General features: G+C 45.2%; 2 protein-coding genes across 4 annotated transcripts in view; both read right to left on the reverse strand.

Moving 5' to 3' along the window:
- The window catches only part of rpl15 (ribosomal protein L15), a 110,069-nt gene that overhangs the window by 37,575 nt on the left and 45,529 nt on the right, over positions 1-26,965 (reverse strand). The window lies entirely within an intron of this gene.
- Positions 1-26,965, reverse strand: part of LOC113014189 (ubiquitin-conjugating enzyme E2 E2-like) — a 65,610-nt gene that overhangs the window by 6,151 nt on the left and 32,494 nt on the right. For all 3 annotated transcript variants that reach the window (XM_026155555.2, XM_080295806.1, XM_080295805.1), the window contains exon 4: positions 6,652-6,784. In XM_026155555.2, coding sequence (XP_026011340.1) covers positions 6,652-6,784 — 133 coding nt within the window. The remainder of the gene's footprint in view (positions 1-6,651; positions 6,785-26,965) is intronic.

Below are 26,965 nucleotides of genomic sequence, written 5' to 3' on the forward strand. Positions count from 1 at the left end.
CATGTAAGGTGATCAAACAAACAAGTGTTTTTTATATTTTGGGACTGTGGTGGACTCGAGTCCACCACAAAAAGTCTAGGAGAGGACGGCCGCTCTATTTCTGTTCCCTTCACAATAACTAAGAACAAACAGGCCCAATAAACCAGGCCTATGATAAGAGACTTGCAGTGTTTTCCTGCAGCTCCGTCTGTTAGCACATGCCTCCTGACATTTAGGACGTGACAGGTTCAATCAATGAAACACTTGTCAGTTAGATTAAACGAGCAGCACAGGCTGACAGCGCTCTTCATATCCTGCCTGTGTGCCTGCATCAACACTGAAGACATTCCATAGCTCAGCACAAAGAGCCCTGCATCATTAAGCAGTGACCTTTGACCTCTGTGTGTCTTTAGAAACGAGGCTGATGAGCTGTAGCTTGCCCCCGTTCATGTCACCCTTCCTCCGTTCAGAGAGACAAACCCTCCTCCTATTATGAAGATCAACAGATTGATTTATCTGTCACTGTTTCACGTCAGCAGTGCTGCAGCGCCACACTGGAAACATCTGAGAGGACTTCACTGATACACTATAAATATACATTGTGTTATCTTGCACAGCATGAGTGTTAAAAAACTTGAAATGTTATCATTACACATGCTCTGGCTAAGCAGTGTGAGTGCTGTCAGGCATTTGAGTGTGAGCGAGCTATGTGAGGGCTGACTCTTGTCATCTGCGGTGCTGTTTCCAAACCAGGAAGAGATGCGGTAGCTGAGATTATTTTCAGCGGCACTTCTGTAAAATCTGCTCATAGCTGGGACGGGAGGTCCACCTCCATCAGCCAGGTGACGGAGAGGTGGGTTAGCTCGTCTGTCTGAACTCCCGAGAACTTGTGCCGTGAATCCTTTCTGTCAGAGAGCTGCAGGTATAGTCCGTCGGTTATAGTGTCAGCTGCTCCTTTCCTGTAAGCGCACTCGTTGTGGTCGGCTGTAAGACCAACACCTGTGCGTGACGTGACTGGTGATGTCACATGTCAGTAATGTGAGCAGAAGGGGCGCGGTGTGTTCTAGCAACGTTATTTGTCCCGAGTGCACGTGTCAGGCCGCCCAGCAGGGAACATGTCACGCTGGACGCTGAAGTCGATGAGCAGCACTCTGGCTGAAGCCTTCTGGTTTCTCTGCGTGAGTCAGAGACACAGGGTGGAAACCTCGGCTGAATGGTTTGTTCTGTACGGCAGCGGGCCCAGCTTGGTTGGGAAGCGTGAGCTGATGTGAAGCCTCTCAAAGCATTTCATGATACAGCAGCTGGCACTCTGCTTTGGCTGAGGGTCCATGAAGATATCTGTCAGCTGTTCTTCACAGTGTGTTGGCACGCAGCCTGGGATGAGATCTGGACCCATGTTGCAGAAACCTCCTCATGCTGTCTGCAGTCACAGCCAATAGCTGGCAGGCTGGAGGCAGTGATAGTTGTTTGCAACCTCAAACATGTCCACTGTTCAGTGCCTGAAGTCTTTGCCATAAATGCCTCATGTCCTTGGTGCATTCATTGGACAACTGTTTTTAGCTTGTTCTTCAGTGTCACCAGCTCTGAATGCAGCGTCACAAATCCTCAGCAAGAAGCCGACCTCCCGTTAGCCGAGGTTTATTTCTGGAACGCAGCCTGACAGATTTAGCAAATCGGTGCATTTGTTTATAAATCCCATCACGAATATTCCTCTAGGTCTGTCGTCTCTTTGAAACGCTCCACTGTGCGCACTCAAAGCAGCCCTGTACACACTGAAGCCTCCTGTGGCTGCACGCTGATGCAGTCCTTGGTGGCTCTCATCTTCCTCCGAGCCTGAAAGCTGGGTAAGGGAGGAGAGGGAGCTGCAGTGTATGTGTTTTTTCTGTTTGAATGTACATTAGCCCGTGTACGAGTCCCTCTTGTTGTGCATGTAACAAATGGAAGTGAGGTAAAAAAAAGACCTGGGGCTGTAGCTCAGGTGGTGTTTGATCCCTGGCTCCTCCAGTCTGCACGCATAATATCCTTGGACACTAACCCTGAGCTGCTCTCCAAGGATCGATCGCATGTATAGGAAAAAGTTCTCGTATGCGCCGAGTTGTATAAAATGCTTTGAGTGCTCAGGTAGAGTAGATAAGCACTATATAAGAACCAGTCCATTTACCATTTAGCCAACAGGCCCGAGGAACCTGCCAGTCAGCCGAGGTCAGCCCTTAACCTGCCTTGATGCCTTCTTGCTTCCCTTGTTTACGTCTCCTTCACTCATTCATGCTCGCACATTTTTCTGTGTGAGCTACATTCTGATGGATGTGGTCAGAGAGCAGCTTGGGGTTCGTATCTTGCCCAGCGATATTATGCATGCAGACTGGAAATGAAATCCCAGAAAATGAGATTTATATCACGCAGAGGAAGATCAAGTGTATAGAGAAGTTTAGTTCAAAGCCACGAGTTACTGCAGGGCACAGTGCTGGGGGAATCTCACCTCAGCCGTCACTCAACCAGTTCTGAGCTCGGACCAACGGACAAATACTGATGCAGCATCCCTGCAATGCTCAGCCTCTAAAGTATCAGTGTCAGCTCAACCTAACATTAGTGAGTGATCCAGGGCAGTGAGCAGCTGTCACATGGCTCGCTGTACGTTGGATGGCAAAGATCACGACCACGATGGAAAAACAAGGCGGCAGGAGGCCAAGAGTTAGGATGGGCTCTGTGTGAGGACCCACACAGCTGACACTGAACAGGAGATCATATATCGAGGCCTGGTCACATGATTCCCAATAACTTTGAGCTGCTGTAAATTTCAAAACCACAAAAACAAAAAGTGATACACACTGGACAGATGGAGCATCAACATCTGATTACACTCCTGGTAGGCGAGGTTCGGGATGGTCTGAATGATTCCCAGGCTGCTCTTAACTTCACCGCTGCAGTCACACTCGTGACTTTCTATTTCACATAATCATACGAGACATACAGAAATATGAGAGATAGTTTACATAAAGTCTATCCATGTATCACAACGGTGGGAACGCCACCAATCATTTCTACCATGTGACGCCGTGCCGTCCTTGCACAGTGCACACACAGCTCACCTGCGCTGTGCAACACTACAGATACTTTCTCCAGTGCTGCTCCTCATGACTAAGATACTGATACTGCAAATGCAGCAGCCTACTTTATTGTAAACGACAGTAAGCCAAGAAGAGCAGCTGAAAATATCAGATTTAAGCAGCTGATTAAAGTCACTGACGCTTCCTCCCTGTTCTGTCTGCATGAGCACAGGGCTGCAAGCGGCTCAGTGTTGAGGATGCAGAGTTTTACATACTGGAACAAGTCAGAGATATAGACCCAACAACAAGGAAATTAAAGAGCAAGAATTCAGAACTTGTAACAAAGTAAACAGACTTTGTTACTTATGGTTGTCTGTAATGGCCTCGTAACACAAAGCAGATGAAAGAAAATAAAACAAACAAGCTCAACACATTTTTCACAGATTTGTGAAATTCCACTAAAAATATGACTCTGAGCGTTCCTGTGAGTTTGATACATGTGAGTTTGATACATGTGAGTTTGATACATGTGAGTTTGATACATGTGAGTTTGATACATGTGAGTTTGATACATGTGAGTTTGATACATGTGAGTTTGATACATGTGAGTTTGATACATGTGAGTTTGATACATGTGAGTACACCTTTAGCAAAGGTTTGCTAAAAACATGCTGTGAATATTTAGTTGAATCACAACATTTGGTCAAGAACACCCTCAGTGCAAAACATCATATATGCATATTTGCTAACACACAGTTTTGGACCGCTCCTGTCAGTGGCACATGTGCACAGACACTAAACGACCCGCTGTAAAGCATTAAACATGGCACAGATAGTTTCCTGCCTTATCGTTTAAGCACATAAATAGCAGTTAGATATTACTTAATGAGTATTCCTAGACTCTACTGGAGGGTGGCCGAATGCAGCTGAATGCCAGGGCATGCAGGACAGGACAAGGCGATCAGAAGCACCTCATTGCTTTGATACAAACTGGCAGTTTGATTTGAACATGCAAATGCTGCAAAAAGTTTAGATCTCTGTTCCAGGGTTTTGCCTGTTTCTGAGGGCTCAGTCTCCTCCTCAGCCTGCATGAACGCACAACGTCCTACAGCAGTTTTACAGCAGAAGGACACACACGGTGGGGGAAAGCAGCACATCTTGTGGCCGTCTCAGAGGCTGCACAAACCGTAAAGCCGGGTTTCCACCACAAAAGTTGGTGATAAAGACCGAGCCCTGCTGCAGAGTTTAAGGGAACCCGACCTGCAGAGAATATCATTTCACAGCTGTGTGGCTGCTTCAAACGTTAGATCCACTCCTGATGGTGTGAGGAAGGACACAGAACCAGAGTGAGAAGTGGGTTTGAGATTAGAGATCAGATTTCAAACGTGTGGACTAGGGCTGCCACGATTAGTCGACTAGTCACGATTACGTCGACTATCAAAATCGTCGACGACTGATTTAATAGTCGACGCGTCGTTTGAAGCTTTGTAAGATCACAAAAGACGCAGGAATAAGTAGCAGGATTTAAGAGTGTAATAACGGACTGAAACAGAAGATGGCAGCACTGCATGTACAAGGATGCCAGCTGCCGTTAAACCCCGAAGAAGAAGCAGCTGTGTCCCAGAATTCATAGCGCGGCCCAGCTCAGTTTCCAACAATGGCGGCAGCTAGTTAGTTTTAATGTTACTCTTATTTTTCTTTCTGGGTCACAAAATAAACGTTTAACATATTTTCAGGCAGGAATGTAGCTGTGTAAACCTCAAATATCTGCTCAGTTTATCAGGACACCGCATATTTTCAAAAGCGCTCCGACGTTTTCGGAGACGTCTGTTACCCACTGAATGTCAGATGCTGCTGGTGCAATAAGCTGTACCTGTACGTCCAATGGATGATGCTCTGATTAGTCGACTATCAAAATAATCGTTTGTGGCAGCCCTAGTGTGGGTGCTTGGTTACAAAAACAACACTATGTCCCTGATGCTTAAGCCACTGTGACACGGCGCACCCATGACCAGCTACACTTTCACCAACGTGTCACTGAACTGTTGGTCAGTGCTCGTTGAGAACATCCCAGTGGATGCTGCGTCTGTTCACTGGGAAAAAACCCCAAACTTGGAACCAGTTCAGCTTTTGTTGTGAGAGAAAAATCACTTTGAGCACTGATGGTGTGAGCACAGTGTTAGGCAGAGGGTCAAATAGAGGAGAGGAAGATTTCAACAGCAGCCCTGTTGGCTCATGACAGAGGGAGCTACACTTGGAGCTCTGCTACAGACAAACCTGTGCAGGAACAATAAGGACTAGACTTCCTGCACCATGGTCCGTCTATTCTTTCCAGCATGGTTTCAGTTTGCTTCAGCTCACAGCTGTTGGTTTATGCACAGCTCTCTTTAGGTCCTGTTGTGAAACCTTGATTCTGCTGTAGGGTTTCTTGGCACCATTGTCCTGCTGCTGTGTGACGCATTTTAGGTCAAGCCTTTGTATTTAGACGTCTGACTTCATACAGTGACTTCAGAGTGCCCAACACCCAAACAACCCCACATCGCCACCACGTTCCCCACCATGTTTGACAGTGAGGCTAATATGCCACGTCTGCTTTGTGGCACTGTGAGTTGGAGCATCTCAGCTGTGGTCTTGTGGTCCACAAGGCAACTCTTTTCTTTCTTTCTTTATAAATAGAAGAGAAGCTTTGCCCTAACAATCCTTTCGAAACAGCCAGTTACGTCTGAGCGCTGCATGGTTTGAGGGTAAGTTTCCTGGGACGCCCACTCCTGTGGCATTAACACACTCCTACATGCTGCAGACGACAAACTGCCAAAGAGGTGGTCACACTCACTAATGATCTAATCCAGTGTGTTTGATTAGCAGCACCAAGCTGCTGCTGACTGAATACTTCTGGCATCGGTGAACACGCTAACCACACCTGCACACTCGGATATGTGACTCCTGGTATGTTGCAGTTTTCCTGAAAGCTGCACAGCACGAACTCTGAAGTTTACAACGTTGTTCTTGATGTTTCCTCTGTGACCGTTGTAAGTGCCAGTTTGTGCGTTTGTATCACAGCCTGTGTCAGTGGTGTGGTTAATCTGCTGTTTTGTTCCCCTCTCTTATCTGATTTCATTGGCACTGTGGGGAAATTGTACACCGTACATCAGTTTGGGTTCAGTTATTATTAACTGACAGTACTGGCTTAGTAAAACTGTTAAAGAGCTAAATGAAGATCTAAAGAGGAGATGATCTGAGAAACCAAGAACAGAACATGTGAAATCCCACCGATGAACGTAGTTTGTAATGAAAACTGACTGTTAATACAATAAATAAAAGAAGCTGTCAGCGAGTACTTGTAGTAATCCTAAAGAATTCAGTCTGTCTACTACTAACAGCTTTGCATTTACAGACACTGACACTTCTTTCATTTAGGATTAGAGACTAAAGGAAAGCAGCTTTGTGCGCTCAGTACGAGCATCCTCTGTCCTGGGCTGCAGTCACATGTTGTTTTGTCAACATGCTGAAGGTTAACGAGCCTTCAATGACTCGTTGTTGTTGGACAACAGTGACAGGCAGCTAGGACAACGCTGCCATTGTTCACAGCTGTAGGGGAGGAGCGTAGCTGCAGGGCGTCATTCACCTTGGGTGGTTTGAAGGGGTAGTCTGGTGTGAAGGCGATGTCCAGGAAGAACACTCCCCCCTCATACACGGAGCCCGGAGGGCCCAGGATGGTGGACCTCCACTCGTAGATGTTGTCTCCTTTAGGGCCGGCGCTGCATGTACAAAAATAAAAGAGGAAGAAAAGAAGAGAATCTTTTTACCGACAGGTGCTAAAGAAGAAGCCGTTTGTGTGTTTCAGTCACTCTGGTTAGGTTATAATCATCAGCTGCTGTCCACACAAGACTCAGACCGCTGTCAGCAACAAAGACTGGATCAAACCTTTGTGGAGCATCATTAATATCAGTGGAGGGCTGATGTCTGTGGCATGTGAATGCAAGCATGAAACACAGCTACACACACACACACACACACGCACACACACACACGCACACGCACACACACACACACACACACGCACACACACACACACACGCACACACACGCACACACACACACACGCACACACACACACACACGCACACGCACACACGCACACACACACGCACACACACACACACACACACACGCACACACACGCACACACACACACACACACACACACGCGCACACACACACACACACACACACACACACACACACACACACACACACACGCACACACACACGCGCACACACACACACACACACACACACACGCACACACACACAGCTGTGAGAGGAGATGCACTAATCCAATTCCCTTTTGGACTGGCATCAGGCCAGATGCTCCTGTCAGTTCTTCTCTTACTTTTACTTTCATCATTGACGCAGTGAAAGAAACGTGGAGCTGTTGGTGTGAAACAGCAGGCGGTTATAAAGCGCCGGCCGCTGCATTTGTTGTCAGCGTGTGTTTGGACACAGAGAGGAATTATGGAAGCAGGCTGGAGAAAGGATGCCGATGTTCCTCTGGATGGATAAAAATAGTCTGGGCTGTGGCAGTGAGCCGGGCCCGGTGGGGACCCGAGGCCGACACGTCTCTCCACTCTGCCTGATGTGGCTCAAAGAAATCTATGTTTGTGTGCCAAACAGATTTTACTGCCAGTGGTTGGATTCATCGTGGTGGCGACACTGACAGAGTATTTCAGTTATTTTAAGCCATTTATTTCAGGTTCAAGTATCCACATGCATTTTAAACAGGGAGCACATTTTCTAGTTGTGTGTTACAAACATGCCAGCTGGGAAATCTGGGTCCATTTGACTCAAAACGTAGCACCTGTATAGTCGTAATCTGAAACGGGCTAAGGCCTCAGTCACACAGGCCGAAGCTCAGTCTGCTAACCACCAGTCGCTAGGAACAAGGGTCACTAAAGGTTCTGCTGGGGGGACAAAGAGGTGCTGAAACAGAAACGCTGGGACTGCCCTGGTGATGAAGGACTGCTGTGGCTGCTTGGAGTCTGCAGAGACTTGCTAACTAACCAAGCACCATTCAAACTGAAACAGAGAACGTTTGCCTTCTAAGCAAACTTTGTGGCTCACCACTGACCTGCTAACTACAGCTGACCGTGTCAACACGCTCCTGACCAGAGCACATGCAAACATGTTTCTGGTATATGTCACCTGGCAACCTCCTGCAACCACTCATCCACTGGTCTGGGAACATAGTGACTTGTGGCTGCTATGGGATCACTGACACGTCACTAGTGAGTGGAACTTTAGTGCTTTCACATCTCCAGCAGCCACCCAGTGGTTGCTGACTGGGAATGACCTCAGTTTACTTTCTCACTAACATTATTTTCTTTTCAATGCTGCACTGATTTGTGAAATCCTCACCAACTACAATATTTTAATTACTAATATCAATGCAAACACCTTTTCCTACTAACAGAGACAGAGACAGACCCGGAGCTGGCCGGAGAGATGATATCTTTGGTAAGGCCTCAAAGGCCGCTATGAAGAGTGGCTGAGGAGAAGGATCGCCACATAAACTGCTGAGCCTTCGGCCACTGTGGAAGATAAGGCCGCGGTCCCCAACCCCCGGTCCACGGCCCGGTACCGGTCTGTGAGCTGAGGCTCGGGTGTGAAATTGATGGTTTTCAGGGTTTTTATCGTTAACTCGGTTCCCTGGGTCTTTCCCGTGTTGTAGTTGTGCGTCTTATTTTGAAAGAAATGTGTTACCATAGCGACCAGAGAGCATTGAGGGGCAGAGAGGAGGACGTTACTCTCAATGTTGTTGGTGCACTTCAGGAGGACGCTGCTAATAAAGTTACACAATTACACACTGAATTTGTGTTTATTGTTATATCTACAAAATACCCGTTTTTGTCGTATCATTTATTTTGTTGTATTTATCCGCCACACCTTAAACTCCGGTCTGTGAAAATACTGTCTGACGTTAAACCGTCTGTGGGCACCGCTGCTCATTCACAGCAAGGCTCACTGTAAAATCATCTAAACTGCTGTTATTGTCACCCAAAATTACGCGGTTGCGGATGTTGTGTATTTTTCACACTAGCTTTACTTCCCCCTTTATTTCAGGTGTTACACCGACAGTCTTATGGATGAAAGTTGATTGAGTCTCTTGCCAAACCTTGTGTGAACACTGTCACAGAGCTCTGCGTGAAGCAGGTGGATTTTAAATCACTGAATTACTTTTGTAAATGATTTCATGAACACAGCACATACAAGCTCATGTTAGATGCTTCAATCCAAAAACAGCTCAGCGCTCAAAAATTCACGTCATTAAATCCTATTAAGAGGCAGACACTGTGCTCTACACCTCTTCAGCTCGTTCATTTCTTCCTGCAGTTGCAGTTTACATGCTCCGTCACAGCTTTCTCTTCCTGTACATGCAGCCTGACACAACCTGCTCTGGCAGGAGGACAGATCCCAGCTCCAGTGGAGAACGGGTTTGATTTTCTATCACCTTCCTACGCCTGTCAGGATGATGGAGGACACAGATCTTGAAAATTCACCTAAGGGTCTGCTCTCCTATTTATCCAGGGGAACTTTTTCTTTTTTAAATCTCGGCTCACTTCTAGAGCAGAGAATGACCTGAGCTTGTTTGTAATGAGGGCCAAATGGCAGTGATGGACGCAGCTATTTCCACACTGTAAGCCATAAATAATGAGCACTGAGCTTGTCCCTCTACAGGGACATAAAGAAAGAACCTCGTCTGTAAACGGCTCTCTGGTGATAGCTGAACTACAACAGTGACACAAATTAGACCCCCCTTCAGAACGTTTTTAGTGGACTTTATTGTGGAATGACTTCATTGGCTTTGCATATTTTGCTGGCAGTTAATGAGACAACATCCAGAGGACATCATGTGTTTGAATGCTGCGTCTAAATATAGTCTTGGTGTAGTGGCCACAGTTCAGCTCTTTGTTAAGCAGCACAATCACAGGTTTGCTGGAGATATCATTACACCTGAAACTCTTCACATTATAACAGAACAAAAAGATGACTTTAACTGTCCTTTCCACCACGGAGCTTAGCTAACATGCCAGTAATGTCCCTGCAGTCAGCTACAGACAGAAATGAACATTTCTAATAATTTACTAAACTAAGTGTTTACAGCTGTGAAACAGGAGGAGGCTCAAGAAGCCTGGAGAGCAGGCCGGCAAGAAATCAGAGAAAAGCTTGGCGAAGAGAATTTAAGCTGTGGTGAAGGAAGGTGGTCATACAAACACTGACTTTCAATCTATCCATCTGCTTCTTGATGCGTCCTCAATCATCCAGGTAAGGAAATCTCCAAGAGTTGATTCTGTTCATCTGGACGTAGCGTTTTGTGGGAGAAACGTTTCGTCACTCATCCAGGTGACTTCTTCAGTCTCAGCTGACTGCAGGGTTCCCCACTGAAGGGCTGGTTTCAGTTATTATGCAAATGTCCTGTTTATAAGGTTGGAAACCTGCACAGAAAGACCTGATGGAGGAACTGAACTCAGGACCTTGTGCATTACATGCACATGAGGGGCCACGTAAAGTTGCAACATAAGGCAGCGCTCTGTCCTTAATTTAACTCTGCTGTGTAGTTTGATCATTTTCACTTCCATCAATGATGTGGCATCCCACTGTTCCCAACACATGTTCCAGTTCATTTCATAACAGATACCAGCAGGATTTTCCCCATTAGACTGGTTTTCAAAGTGTCCCTTTGGGTTTTTGAGCAGATTGTAATGAAACAAGATGTGAAAAAATCACTATGCTGAGCAGGACGACAACGAGCACAAACTAGAACTGAAAATATCTGAAATATCATCTCTTTGATAAACATATAAATGATGCATCAAAAGCCAGAGATTAGGCTTTGATTCACAGACAGACTGGAGGTCAGTATGAACACATGTCCATACTGTGACTACAACGGTCTCCTACAGAAGATCTCCAAGCCTGGAGTGGAGAAAACTCAGAAACCTTTATGCTAACAGATATCTGTGATTAAAAACTGCGTTTGAGACTTTGTTTCACACTGAGATGGGGTCATGATTAATGAGTACTAGCAGAGCACGGAGACTTTTAGATGTTCAGGGTGTTTGTTTTGGTCTTTAAAGATGTGAGTCACCGGATGCAAAAACTTTTTAAACCTTCATCTAAAAGTTCTTCTAAAAAGTCGGAAATTTTTAATTGATTTTTAATTTACTCTTGTGTAACAGCTGATCCAACGACCACAGTCAGCCACACCTCCCTTTGAGCTCTTTTGTGGCTCGTGCATTTATTTATTTTCTCGTACCAGAAGCTATTCTTAGCCTGGCAGCAGAGATAAGCTCTCATTGGGAGTTCAGCAATGGGAGTGCTCAGCTAACAGACCAAACAGCTCTGCAGTCTTTAACAATGAGAAGGGCTAATATTACCACTGCATCTGTAGCTGGTTGGATGCTACTGCTGATGTGTAGTTATTAAAGAAAGAAACAGCACGTGAGCAACTCAGCTAAGGTTGTGAATATGTCAGATTACCTGTTTGCAGCTTTATTTAGAGAGGAGCTCTCACACACTCAGACTCATGCAGGACAAACACAGTGTAGTAATGCTGGCTCAGCTGCACCTGCTCAGAGCTACTGCTGAGTCTGTACGTGGTCACACAAAAGCTCTCAGCTGCTTCATCTTACTCACCTACATGTGAACCAAGCTTCACAGCTTCACATATCCATGCTACATTCACAACAACACTCGAATTATTATTACAACTTGTATCTATTCTGGGGCAATGTTTGCCATTTGACTTGTAATAAGAAATATTGATATGTCTTCTGTTTAGCGTCAAACATACTTGAAGGTCATTAAATGTAAAGATTATCTGACAGACTGAAGCAGCAGCGACTGACCTGTGCTGTTGTTACAGGAAGACCTCACACAGACATCCTGACTCATATCTGTGAGACCACTGGACCAGACTGGCTAATCGAATGTGTAATGCCAAAGCATTAAAAAATAAACTTATTAGTTCATGCTGAGAGCCACGGTCCACTGCCACACATGCACACAGACACGCTCTGTGATGCTTACAGTAAGGACAGAGCGGCACAAATACACGTGTTTGCAGTTTGCAGAGCTCCAACACACAAAGATAAAGGACAAACGCCCCTCAGCACTCTCTGTGCTCTGGTGGACAAACAGACCAGAGACAAACAGGCGTACAAACAGGCGTACACACGGGCGTACACACAGTCGTACACACGGGCATACACACGGGCGTACACGCGGGCGTACACACAGTCGTACACACAGTCGTACACACGGGCGTACAAACAGTCGTACAAACAGGCGTACAAACAGGCGTACACACAGTCGTACACACGGGCGTACAAACAGTCGTACACACGGGCGTACACACGGGCGTACACACGGGCGTACAAACAGGCGTACACACGGGCGTACAAACAGGCGTACACACGGGCGTACAAAAAGGCGTACACACGGGCGTACACACGGGCGTACAAACAGGCGTACACACGGGCGTACACACAGTCGTACACACGGGCGTACAAACAGGCGTACACACGGGCGTACACACAGTCGTACACACGGGCGTACAAACAGGCGTACACACGGGCGTACAAACAGGCGTACACACGGGCGTACACACAGTCGTACAAACAGGCGTACAAACAGGCGTACACACGGGCGTACACGCGGGCGTACACACGGGCGTACAAACAGGCGTACACACGGGCGTACAAAAAGGCGTACACACGGGCGTACACACGGGCATACAAACAGGCGTACACACGGGCGTACACACAGTTGTACACACGGGCGTACAAACAGGCGTACACACGGGCGTACAAACAGGCGTACACACGGGCGTACACACAGTCGTACAAACAGGCGTACAAACAGGCGTACACACGGGCGTACACGCGGGCGTACACACGGGCGTACACACGGGCGTACACACGGGCATACACACGGGCGTACACACGGGCGTACAAACAGTCGTACAAACAGGCGTACAAACAGGCGTACACGCGGGCGTACACGCGGGCGTACACACGGGCGTACACACGGGCGTACACACAGTCGTACACACGGGCATACACACGGGCGTACACACAGTCGTACACACAGTCGTACACACGGGCGTACACACAGTCGTACACACGGGCGTACAAACGGGCGTACTCACGGGCGTACAAACAGGCGTACACGTGGGCGTACTCACGGGCGTACACACAGTCGTACACACGGGCGTACAAACAGGCGTACAAACAGGCGTACACACGGGCATACACACAGTCGTACACACGGGCGTACAAACAGGCGTACACACGGGCGTACACACAGTCGTACACACGGGCGTGCAAACAGTCGTACACACGGGCGTACACACGGGCGTACACACGGGCGTACAAACAGGCGTACAAACAGTCGTACACACGGGCGTACACACGGGCGTACAAACAGGCGTACAAACAGGCGTACACACGGGCGTGCAAACAGGCGTACACACGGGCGTACAAACAGGCGTACAAACAGGCGTACACGTGGGCGTACTCACGGGCGTACACACAGTCGTACACACGGGCGTACAAACAGGCGTACAAACAGGCGTACACACGGGCGTACAAACAGGCGTACACACAGTCGTACACAGTCGTACACACGGGCGTACACACGGGCGTACAAACAGGCGTACAAACAGGCGTACACACGGGCGTACAATCAGGCGTACAAACAGGCGTACACACGGGCGTACACACGGGCGTACAAACAGGCGTACACACAGTCGTACACATGGGCGTACACGCGGGCGTACAAACAGTCGTACACACGGGCGTACACACGGGCGTACAAACAGGCGTACACACGGGCGTACAAACAGGCGTACACACGGGCGTACACACGGGCGTACAAACAGGCGTACACACGGGCGTACAAACAGGCGTACACACAGTCGTACACATGGGCGTACACGCGGGCGTACAAACAGTCGTACACACGGGCGTACACACGGGCGTACAAACAGGCGTACACACGGGCGTACAAACAGGCGTACACACGGGCGTACAAACAGGCGTACAAACAGGCGTACACACGGGCGTACAAACAGGCGTACACACGGGCGTACACACGGGCGCACACACAGTCGTACACACGGGCGTACAAACAGGCAAATGGTTAAAATGGTTAAAATGCTTTTACATCCTCTAAGTTTAAATAGTAGATTCAGTCAGCCTAACATTTCTGACATGCAGGACAAAAACGTCTTCAATCAAACTTCAACGGCTGATCTGTTCTGTACTGATCACACGGTGTTATCACTTCCCGTTGTCAGTGAATCACCGTAAGAACCAGCCGAGGATTTTACATGATACTGTAACAGGTGTTACATGATGTTTGCAGTCCATCGATCTGATACGCTGTCAAAATCAGACGTGATCTGTTTATTATCCCTGCAGAATTTGTTTCCAACACAACAACATGAGCAGGCTTGCTGACTTTCTTTGGCATGTCATGACACACGGGTCTCCAACAGTCTGAAACATGAGAAGGACGAAGTGGCAAAAACTGAGTAAAGATATTCAAACACAACACTCTGTAGAGGTCACGAGTACGGGATGTGTCCGTGTTTCTAATTTCTTAGAAACACGTGTAAGTCCTCAGCTGTGTCCCTGTGACTGGCAGTTTGCTCCAATCAGCGGCCACATTGTTCTGAAACACATCAAATACTCTGAGTGTGCTGATGACGAAGGTCCTCAGTTCCCTTGTGCTGGACATAAAGCCACCTATTTGTGATCACTTCCTCTTCGGACACTGTTACACACTTTGCCTTTAAAATTAGAGACCAGAGAGAACTTTAACCAAGCATGCTGCATTGTTCAGTGATGAAAATCTCCAAACATCCATATCTCATCATTTACAGTCAAAGGCATATCTCAAAGACCAAGTGAAACACCTGATAAAGCAACAGCTGAGTTAGAACAGCAGGCTCGGTGACCTCTGGGTTCTGGTTCACAATCGTGTCAGCTGATCCTTTTGGCCCCTGACGACCAGGAGCTCTGTCCATCCTCGCCTATGCTGCTAGTTTTTATGGATGTCACATGACGTTTAAGGACAGTAACAACCTTTTCATCATCTGATCATCTGTCATGGATGCTTTTCATTTGACTTTTCAATGTATTTTTCCTTTTTATGCTGGAAACTGCACCTTGGAACAGCTGCAGTTTTCACAGTATCAGTTTCTTGAATCTGCACTAAATAAGCCGTCTTATTTTTGTGAAACGGCATTCACGTACATGCTCGTGTACTGCTCAGGATGGTGGCTATCCCACTGCAATCAGCACCCAAACTGGAAAAGCTTGTGTGTTTGCACGGCTCAGATTAATGACAGCTTCAGTTTGTCCCACCGTTTGTTATTTTAAGAAAGCTGAACTGTGGAAACTGAGTAAATATGAAGCTTTTAAACAGTCGACCGCTCTGTTAAATGAAGTCTTAACTTAGCATGTCTAACAATACAAGCTGTTTTATCTGTCCAACAGCCGACTGATTAGATTGTGATCACAAACAACCCTTTTTGATAAGCAGGGAACAAATGATTGCTAAAGATGGGCAGATATGTATCCTGTGACACGCCAGCAGAAGGTTGTCAGACTCAGCTCGTGTTGTTGCAGTGAAAGAGAGGACAGCAGAAACTGGCTAACATCCCTGCCTACCTTTAACAAACCAAATGAAACTGGATGATGGCTGGTGCAGAGCTAACTCAGCACTCGGGCCCATATTTGTTTGACTGTTTCATCCATGTGCATCCAAGCACCAGCCAACAACCACACGCTGACATGTTAGCGAGTTCTTCACCATGTGTGTGATGAAGACACAACATTCGCCAGAGTACGCCATATGGGAGCCAACACAAAAAGATCTGTAACAACAAACCCAATGAGCCGCTTAAATCACCATCACCCGGCATGAAGACGCTAACAAATGGCTGAATCCAAATGTAGCCAGAGCACAGAGCCAGCAACACTGACACTGGCCTCTGTGAGCAGTGAGAAGCACAAGTATGGGGGAACTCCAGGCCTCGAGGTCCGGGGTCCTGCAGGTTTAGATGTGTCCTTGAGCCAACACAGCTGATTTAAATGACCTCCTCAACACAGCTGAAGTTCTCCAGAGGCCTGGTAATGAACTAATCATGTGATTCTGACCCAGGGTGAGATATAAAACCTGCAGGACACGGGCCCTCGAGGCCTGGAGGTGCCCACCTCTGGTCTACGGTAACAGTGAAATCAAAGTGTTGGCTCGCCTTCGTCCGTCAGCCGGAGACTCACAGCGACAGAGTTTAACGGTGGAAGCACAACGTTGGTGTAACTCCAACACACTAACCTTTGAAACAACACCAAACCAATTAGACTTCTCCACTGTCTTGAACATGTTACCTAGCAACATTGTATCCCTGCAGTGACTTTGTGCGTGTGTGTGTGTTGATTTTGTGCTGCAAGAGGAATCTCCATGGAAACAACAACAGGCAGACACAACAGCACAGCTTGACTCACCTGAAAATCATCTGTCCTACAGATAAAGCGCAGGCGAATGAGCCGAGCCTTTGTTTGTGGCTTGTAGTGCCCAAAGAGGACCTTCAGCCAATAAGACCATACAAGAGAAATCCAGACACGGATTACGTCGTAAATGTTAATCACTACTCTAACACACTCCCTGCACACCTGTTATGATGACAACTCAAATAAGATGTGAAGCTTGCATCAATGCGGAGCAGATTTAAATGAATTTGGCTTTTATGCATGATTTGTTTTATTGGTAAGCACGGACAACACAGTATGGGGGAAAAATCATCCACAACTCGGTTATTCACGTCCTGTCTTTCTAAAGAACTGACAGTCTGAAGGTGCTTTCATATACAGGGATGAGGTTATCCTAGCTAGTTGACTTTTAACAAAAAGCACTTCTACCTTACAAGACAGATTCTTTCATAGCACACTCGGTCATACTCTATAACTTTAATATGTGGAATTGATGAGCCAGGGATCAAAACATCAATCTTCCAGTTAGTAGATGATCTCGAGCCACAGCCTTCCTATTTATATGTTCGACCAATCAACAAACACATGTCAAGCAACAGTCATCTTTGGCTGGCTCTCTACTCTGTGGTAGAACTAAAACAAAGCCCCAGTAAGTGACCCCACTGGACTTCCTGCACCATGGACACTGTGGGACACTGTCCAAGTTAAAGTCCATCTGGATCTGAGCGTCACTTGTAAGGCAGCTGAGTAGAGCTGATACGTTGCAATAGGTATTGGCTGCTGGGGATTCCCATAATGCACCGACTGTTTCCTCTTCAGTCACCCACACTGCTTTGCATTTAATCTTTAGTTATTATTACAATTAAATGCAAAGTGGTTATTATTAATCTCTGGCTCTCTTCCACACTGTGCCTGTTTTCCTGCCTCCCTTGATTGTTGGGGATTTCTCTGTGTTACTGTCGGATCTTTACCTTAAAAGCACCTTCAGGCTACTTGTTGTGATTTTCGATTCACTTCAGTTTTACTTATACATCGCCAATCACATCACCAGTCGCCTCAACAATCGCCTTTATATTGTAAGGTAACAGGAAGCCAATGAAGGGAAGCCAAAGCAGGAGAAATCTGCTCTCTCTTTCTAGTCCCTGTCAGGACTCTTGCTGCAGGATTTTGGATTAACTGAAGGCTTTTCAGGGAGTTTTTAGGACTTCCTGATAATAATGAATTACAGTCGTCCAGCCTGGAAGTAATAAATGCATGAACTAGTTTTTCAACGTCACTCTGAGACAGGATATTTCTAACTTTAGAGATGTTGCACAAATGGAAGAAAGCAGTCTTACATATTTGTTTAATGTGTGCATTGAAGGACATGTCCTGGTCAAAAATGACTCCAAGGTTCCTCACAGCGTTACTGGAGGCCAAGGTAATGCCATCCAGAGTAAGAATCTGGTTAGATACCATATTTCTAAGCTTTTCAGGGCCGAGTACAATAACCTCAGTTTGATCTGAATTAAGAAGCAGAAAGTTAGCGGCCATCCAGGTCTTTATGTCTTTAAGACATTCCTGCAGTTTAACTCATTGGTGTGTGTTATCTGGCTTCATGGACAGATAGAGCTGGGTGTCATCAGCATAGCAGTGTAAATGTATGCTATGTCTTCTAATGATGCTGCCTAAGGGAAGCATGTATAATGTAAACAGAATTGGTCCTAGCACTGAACCCTGTGGAACTCCATAATTAACCTCAGTGTGTGAAGAGGACTCTCCATTTACATGCACAAACTGGAGTCTATTAGATAGATATGATACAAACCACTGCAGTGCAGTACCTGTAATACCTACAGCATGTTCTAATCGCTCTAATAGGATATTATGGTCGACAGTATCGAACGCTGCACTGAGGTCTAGCAGGACAAGCACAGAGATGAGTCCACTGTCAGAGGCCATAAGAAGATCATTTGTAACCTTCACTAAAGCTGTTTCTGTGCTGTGATGAGCTCTGAAACCTGACTGAAACTCTTCAAATAAACCTCTGCAGATGATCTGTTAGCTGTTTGACAACTACTCTTTCAAGGATGTTTGATATAAAGGAAGGTTGGAGATTGGCCTATAATTAGCTAAGACTGCTGGGTCTAGAGATGGCTTTTTGAGTAAAGGTTTAACTACAGCCAGCTTGAAGGCCTGTGGTACATAGCTGATTATTAGAGATAGGTTGATCATATTTAAGATCGAAGAATTAATTAATGGCAGGACTTCTTTGAGCAGTTTTGTAGGAATGAGGTCTAAAAGACACGCTGATGGTTTGGAGGAAGTAATTATTGAAGTTAACTCAGAAAGATCAATTGGAGAAAAAGAGTCTAACTTAACATCAATGGTACTAAGAGTAGCTGTAGATAATATTACATCTGTGGGATGATTACTGGTAATTTTTTCTCTATATGAAACTATGTGACATATTTATTTATTAATACCTGAGGAAATGATGCAACAGTCCCAAACTGTTAGTGTTGGTCAACAAACAAATAAAAGACATCACTATGCAGATATCATGAATAACGTCTTTAAAGATTCTCATTAACTAGCCGGTGTAGTTTATGCCCCCATAATTTATTAGGTTGTGTCCACTGTGATCATTTACGCAAGTGATAAGACTGAATGTAACTCTAAATGGATGCAAATGTGTTTATGATAATACTTACTGTACTGTAGTGTATCCCATTATAGAGCTGTGAGATCCTACACCCAACAAAACTCTGTAGAACAAGATAACATGAAAACCAGCAAAAAGAGCAGAGAGGAGTTTACTGATGCTTTTGTTAATGAGCCAAGGTGAAGTATTACAAAGTTAACAGAGACAAATGAAAACTTTTCTTCTATAGACGTTAAGATTAAATCATTAGAGACTAGTATATTTTTAGTAATGGTTATATATTTAACCTGAGTATAAACAAGGCTAGGTGTGCAGTGATATATGTGAAACAATGAGTTCAAACAGAGATCAGCTGGACTCTCTGAGTGGCTCCTGATCTGTCAGTTCACAGTCACTGCAGGAAGAGATAAAAGCACAGTGGGAATGTGAAGCGTCTTCAGGGGTTTTCAACTACGTGTTTGGCCTGATTCACAGAGAGCTTTCATACAGCTTTCACTACAGACACCAAAGCTTCCTGAGCACAGAAGCATTTTCAGCCTGATGCATACAGTACCACAAAGTATTTGGCCCATTGCTGATTTCTTAGTTTTTGCACATTTGTCACACTTTAATGTTTCAGATCACAACAAAACAAAAGGCTTGATCCCCAAACATTTGACAAGCTGACAAGACAACCGTTGAGCTTTCTGGACGGTTTGCGTCATCAGAAGAACGTCGTACCAACAGTCACATATGTTGGCGCTTGTTCGGCTGGTCCGCGGTTGCTTTGCTGCTTTAGGAGTTGCAGTATTTGCGTATTCGATGGAACCGTGAGTTCTGCTCTCAAGCAGAATCACCCGAAGGACAGACAATGATCCAAAACACACTACCAAGTCCAGCTCGGGACAATGAAGGACCTAAATCAGACTGAGATGCTTAAACAGGACACTCATGCTCAAAAACCCTCTGATGTGACTGAATTCAAATAACTGTGGAAAAATGAGTGGAACAAAATTCACAGTTTTTGAAAAAGCTTGACTGCAGTTCTTGCTGCCGAGCGTGGCCCAATCAGCTTAAAGGTTTAGGGAGCAGTTATATTTCCACACGTGGACACACAGGTTTACATAGTCCCGTGATCGTTAGGGATGGGTATCGAAACCCGGTTCTTGCTGAGAACCGGTTCCCACTGTTTCAGTTCCTTGGAATCGTTTGCCATTTTTGCAAACGATTCCTTTATCGATTCCAGTCGCCCCGAATGACGTCACCACGTTGCGGAGCGTCATTTACCTGGCAGGAAACACGGCGCCTAAGCGGCTCAAACGCTCAAAGTTTGGTTATACTTTACGAGAACGGATGACAACAGGGCAACTTGCAATACTTGCAAAGTAGATATTTCATTGAAGGGAGGAAACACTACGAATATGCAAAAGCATTTGCTCACAAAACACGCGATGACCTTACATGAATGTCGTGTTTTTTATTCCGCTCCGGACTCGTGAATCTCAACCCAGCAGCAGCGGTAACGTTTGCACGTCCTCTCCCGTTAATGCGGCAGGTAAATAATCAACTAACAGTGCATATATGATCTGCCTTATTACAAACCTGCCATTACTGTGCATTTAGTGACCATGATGAGACAGAGTGTGGCTCAGATGCTGGCAGTTCTCACTGCAGTCTGCCGGTAGCGTCTTCTTTCAGGCCAGGATAGACGAATGTCACCGAGCAGTGACTCAGTTTGTGGTCAAAGGCTTGCACCCGTTTGCCACAGCAGATGCCCCGATTGTAAGTGAGTGTGTTTAATTGTAGGCAGGGACATTACTGGATATTCTTGTGTAATTGCTACAGAATAATTTATGTTATACTTTGTTATTGCTACAGAAGAATATTTATTTTATTATTTTACATTTACAATTTTTTCCTGGGGACCCTGTGACACCCCATTGAAGAGCCGTAGGCTGGATCTCTTAAGATCTCACTGTTGGGTTTGTAAGGCCATGTTACTCCTAAATTTCTGTCTTGTTCAAAGAGAAGATATAAAACAAAGTTCTGAGCTACTCGACCTTAGTGTTCTCCTTTTTAAAAAATAATCGATAAAGAATCGAATCGTTAAACAGAATCGAAAATGGAATCGGAATCGTGAAAATCTTATCAAGACCCATCCCTAGTGATCGTAAACATTTAATTGTGACAAATATGAGAAAAATAAGGGGGCAAATTTTTTATAGCATTGTATTTGGGATTTATGCCTCCATGTTAAATCTACATGGGTACACCATAAGCACCAACCTGTCTGAAAGCCTGTGCTGTGATGCAGAGTGCACCTCCCTGGAAATAAGTTGGTGCAGTCTGAAACAGCTGTGATCGACCTGTTCAGCACTGGTCATTTTTTAAGCATTTACAGGGACTTTGGTGGCAAAACAGAGAGAGGGTGGAGATGGACATGATAGAAAACAACATGTACTAAACCCAAACAAAGACACAGACTCTCAGGCTGCGTTCACACTGCAGGGGAAAGCGCATCAAATCCGACTTCTCTGACCCTCTGCGACCATCTATCCCATCATGGTGTGACGGTGTGAACGGCACAAATCCGATATCTTCAAATCCGATCTGGGTCACTTTGGTATGTGGTGCTGAATCCGATACATATCCGATGTTTTAGAAAGCGACTGCTGTTTGACGGTCACGTCGCATTAAATCCGTCTTTTACGTCACCGACACAAGACAGACGCCGACTATCAGCGCCCGACATGGTGAACGCTTCTATCCAGGGAAACTGCTGGGAAGACAGCGTTGGAGAAACGTGAACATTTTCTTTGTACTGTATAATCTGCAGATTCTGACAGAAATCTGCAGCTAGAAGCAGCGCTCCTCTGAAACAGCAGTAAGGATCATTATTAGGACAAATGTAAATAACAAAACTTTATAACTTAAAGCAAAACTGGGAAACGTGAAGTCTGAAGTCTTTACATTAAGGCCATCAGTCACACATCCTGTTGCTCTGGGTCTAAACAGAGCGTCGTGTGTGACGTCTTCTTTTGTGCACGCGGCCGCTCTGAGCGTTCACACTAGAGCGCGTTTGATCAAAAAAAACACCAGCACACAGCCACCAGATAAAACACCGTGCACAAGCATCAATGCTGCAAACGCTCGGCGCTTAAATAAGCTGTCACAGTCTACAGAGAGTCAGCACAGAAGTCTAAATGGGCTGTGACAGGCATGCGAGTACAACTGTTAATTATCACTGCTAAGTATCTCTTTTTTCTCTCAGTATTTGGTGAGTTGCAGGTGGAGCGTGGTTGATGCATGCTTCCTCTGCTCAGGCAAGAATTATTTATTACTGCTTACTAATACACATGTGCTCGAGGTCACGTGATAACACAGAAGACTCGGTTATCAATCTGTTGTTTTGTTTTTCGCTTTGCAGGCCTTGAATGTATCTTAGTCCTGTTAAATCATTTCCTAATAGCTAATAAATAATATTCATGGCATAATGCATAACTGAGTGAAGTTTGCAGAGCATGAAGATCAGACATCAGTGGCTATGAGTCGTGTCTGCTGCCCTGCTCCCTCTGCTGCTCCTACAAAGCCCAGAGCTGCCTTACAGGAAACAAGAATTGCAAAACATTTATTTTCTTTCAAAGTTATGGTTCACTTTATCAGTTTTCACCATCTCCACTGTGTTTTCTGCTGAGTGCGTGTGCTCGTCACAGATGAGACGCTGCAGCTTCATGACACTGAGATTTTCCCGTTGATATGGCTTAGAGGAAAAAACCAAAACATGCCCCACAATGCTAACCACACAGACTGTGACATATATGCATATGATACAGCTGTGTACCACACATTTTGGGACCAGGTGCTGCACGTGAAATCTTCAAACGACTGCATCTGTTATCGAGGTACTCCTGATCTTAGCTGCCGAACCACAGGAAATGACTCCTTTGCAGATAGATGTTGGTTTACTCATTTGGGTACGTCATAACTCTCCATTCCTTCAATAATACCTAGAGCTGGGCCGTATCATACCGTTCACGGTAACACCGGTGTAATGTTGGGCAACGATAAGAAAATGAAATATAAAATAGAATATGGGTAAAACACGCATGTGCAGCCTTTGTTTTCATACACACATGGCGTCGAAAGCGGATCCTTGAATGAAACAGATGAACCAGAACTGGTTTGTAAAAATGCTGCAGCTTCACTGGTGTGGAACTGGTTTAGCTTTCGTCCGTCAGATACACAACAAAGCACTATTTTTGGTAGCGCATGCTAGCGGGCCGTCGTTATTACCGTGTTGTTTGGAAAATACGGCGCACTTAAAATCAATCCTTTGATTTTTCTGAAAGTCGACAGAGCCCCTTATAATCCCGTGTGCCTTATGTATGAACTCTGGTTGTGTTTACTGACCTCGAAACGATTTTATGTGCACGGCGCTCGAAAATCTGTGATACGCACTGTGCTTCAACATAATATTACCGTATTGTGTGTGCAGGGCTCTAGACTAACTTTTTGCCATGGGTACGCCTAACTTTAAAAAGTTGGGCGTACCGGCACAAAAGTTAGGCGCACACAAATTTTATAATAATTAATATAATGTGTTTTTTCAGCATTCAAAGATTGATGACACCGTGTCAGAGCTGGCTATGAATTTCAGAAGGATCAGGCCTTAACAGAAAAGTTAGCAATAGTTCTTTTCCTATTACAGCTACATCCACTTCTGTCCTGCCTAGGCTGCTCACTAGGGCTGGGTATCATCACTGATTTCTATAATCCATTCGATTCCGGTTTTCAAAGTCCCGATTCGATTCAACTTGGCCTCAGACAGTCAGAAATATTATAATTCTGATCATTTATCAGCACTGACTTCATCAGAATTGTGAACATCACAGCAGATGCCTTTGTGTGAAAGTAACTGAGAATAAAACACAGAAAAACATGAAGGAGATTTTCCTGGTCTGGCTTTTTATAGCAGATAACCTTAAAAATATTCTACAATGTTCTGCATATAAAGTTTAAATTTCTTCAGTATTGAACAACAGAAAAAATAGGCTTTCTTGTCCGAGGACATTTAAGTGAAAAAAAGAAAAAGACAGCAGCCACAGCGCTGTAAACAGCGGTAGACTGGTGGGTAATAAGCCAATGAATAATACAGAAAACAGAGATTGGAGATGAGAAACTGTTCTTGAAGTACAGAGAGAGAGAGAGAGCTGTGCATGGATGTGATTTTAATAGTCGTGGAAGCAAAATTCATGACGACATTGATCAAATGTGAAGCGCAGTTTGCTGCTTCTTTTGCTGCTGGCTCGGCGAATTTTGGTTGGAGAGACAAAACCTGCAGCTCAGAATCAGCGCAAAAAGACGTAAACACAGCGCGGACCGGACGCATCAGGATCGCTGAGCTCCGACAGCGTGTCCGTCTACGAGCCGTCGGGTGAGAAAGCCGAGAAAGACAAAGCTGATTCTGATGCGTCGGGTCTGTGTTTACGTCTTTGTGTGGAGTCCGTGTACCTGCTCTCATCTGCTGTTTGGTTGTTGTTGAAATGGTTTTGTGAGCTTTAATCTGAGAATCTGCCGTTTCTGGCAAAACACAGTTATATTTAAAAGTCGAGTCAGGATCTAATGAATTGATATCGCTTTATTCAAGCTACTCACCTCCCACTTCCACCTGCACTTTCAACTGGACCACGGCCAATCAGAGAGGTCCCACCCCTTACTATCTCTGATTGGTTTAGTCCACGATAGGGGCAAAATGTGTGTCTGTTGTTGACCACAGGGAAGGTTGCAGATTTTTATTTTTTTTTGCTACCCGAACAGTTGGTCGCACAGGTGCAACCAAATATTTTTTTTTTAGTCGCACCACTGAAAAATTTGGTTGCATTTGCGACCAAATTAGTCGCACTCTAGAGCCCTGCTGTGTATAACCTCTTTTTAAGTTTTGTGGATATTATACATGGTTATGCTGAGGATATGTCGGCCAGTTTCCACTGGAAATGCCTTTTGGTTAAACTGTCAGCGAGGAATTTGCATTTGCAAACAGCTGCTTGTTTAAGTGAAAATACATTGATGGGTTTTTGCACTAATAAAGTTGTGGAGTTGTAAAGTATTTTGTCTGGTGTCAATCATATCGTCAGTTATATCGTTAGCACAAATTTTCAAATGTATTAAAATGTTAAATATTTTTGGCTATATCGCCCTGCTCTAATAATACCTGTCTACTAATAATAAATCATGGATATGGAACAGTTTCATGAATATGAAGGCCAAAAAGGGCACACATATACGGTGAGGTTCACATAACTGTAACAAACTAACTGACAAGCAGCCTCGTGAAAGCAGCTTGGCAACACTTCAGGGCAGCTGATATTGTTTAGTGTTAATGAATCAGGTTTTTCAGGGTCCATTCATTTGCATTGATTTATAAAACCTGCTTTTGAATACTTATGATGTGTCACAGAAGCTTTCCCCTCTGACAAAAGTCATGAAAGAAGGCCGGTCCTTTGAGAATTTCTGGTCGTTCCTCTTGGACTGTGTTGTCGTGTTCAGAAGAGCAGACTGTGTGATTTCCTTCACCAGAAAAATCTCTCTTATCTAAAAAGCCTCTTTCATCTTTTGCAAAACGTCTTAAGTCGGATTTTTTTCATTCAAAATATGAGGGGATAAAATTTAACTCTGGCAAGAGGATGGAGATTTGCTGCTGGTGTGTGTGCGTATGTGTGTGCGCACATGCACGTGCCTCATCTGGTTAATAGGTCACAAAATTCAGCAGTGAGCTCTGTTGAGAGGGAAAGCTTCTTTTAAAGTTGGCAATGCCTCAAATGTTGCCTCCACCTTTCAGGTGTGCTGAAGGTGCTGAGACGCTGGTGGAAGCTCTGGATTCGTTAAGGAATTTATTTTAGATTTGTTAGTTTGGTCGTGTGTCAAAGGAATTCTGTATTTTGCTGTTTGACAGGCAGCAACACAATCTACCTGTGGGAGCACGCCACAGCGACAGCTGCTGCATCCTGGGTAGAAAGCTAGTTAGTGCAAATATTCAAACTCATGCAGCACAACAAAAACAAGGAGACCAAAACTTATATAGTTATATATATGATATAGTTATTTATGCTGTAGGATCTGATTGTGAGGGTGGCTCACGTGAACACTGACTCGTATGCTTGGTTGTGTTTTTGGTCACATTGTTACGATGCCATAGTGATATTTGAAATATTAAACATTATCACTTAATATTTCCTCTATCAAACATTCATCTGACACTAAAATGATGTTTACTGTGACCCCTGACCTGGGGTCACAGTAAACATACCACATGTGTGACAGTGGGTCATGATCCTTGCTGTGCATGCAGATGTAAAACTACAGGGGGAGAGCAGCTATACAGCGTAAAGTGTTGCACGATGCTGAAGTGTGAACCACAGCAACACTTGACAGACGTGGTGAACGACCCTCCTGCTGCTTTCAAAGCCTAAATTCAATCAGATCACTTTTTCACAGGAGAGGCGGAGTCACCTTAGCTTAAAAGAAGATCATCCCTCCCACCTCCACTTTTTGCAGGTCTGTGCTTTGAGCATGAACCTCGACTGAGTCACAAAGTAATAAACATCCATAAGTCCCAGCTGTGACGTGGTGTGCACAGAGGATCTGAGTGGATGTGCTGAGCTGCTTGTTAATCATTTTCTCAGTGTGGTGTGCAGGGCTGATAGCAACCACACACTGTGGATAACTGCTAAGGTACTGTGGAAGAAAAGCCAGTTGAGTAG

This window comes from Astatotilapia calliptera, chromosome 22 (genome assembly GCF_964374335.1).
Source record: "Astatotilapia calliptera chromosome 22, fAstCal68.1, whole genome shotgun sequence".
NCBI classification, from domain to species: Eukaryota; Metazoa; Chordata; class Actinopteri; order Cichliformes; family Cichlidae; genus Astatotilapia; species Astatotilapia calliptera.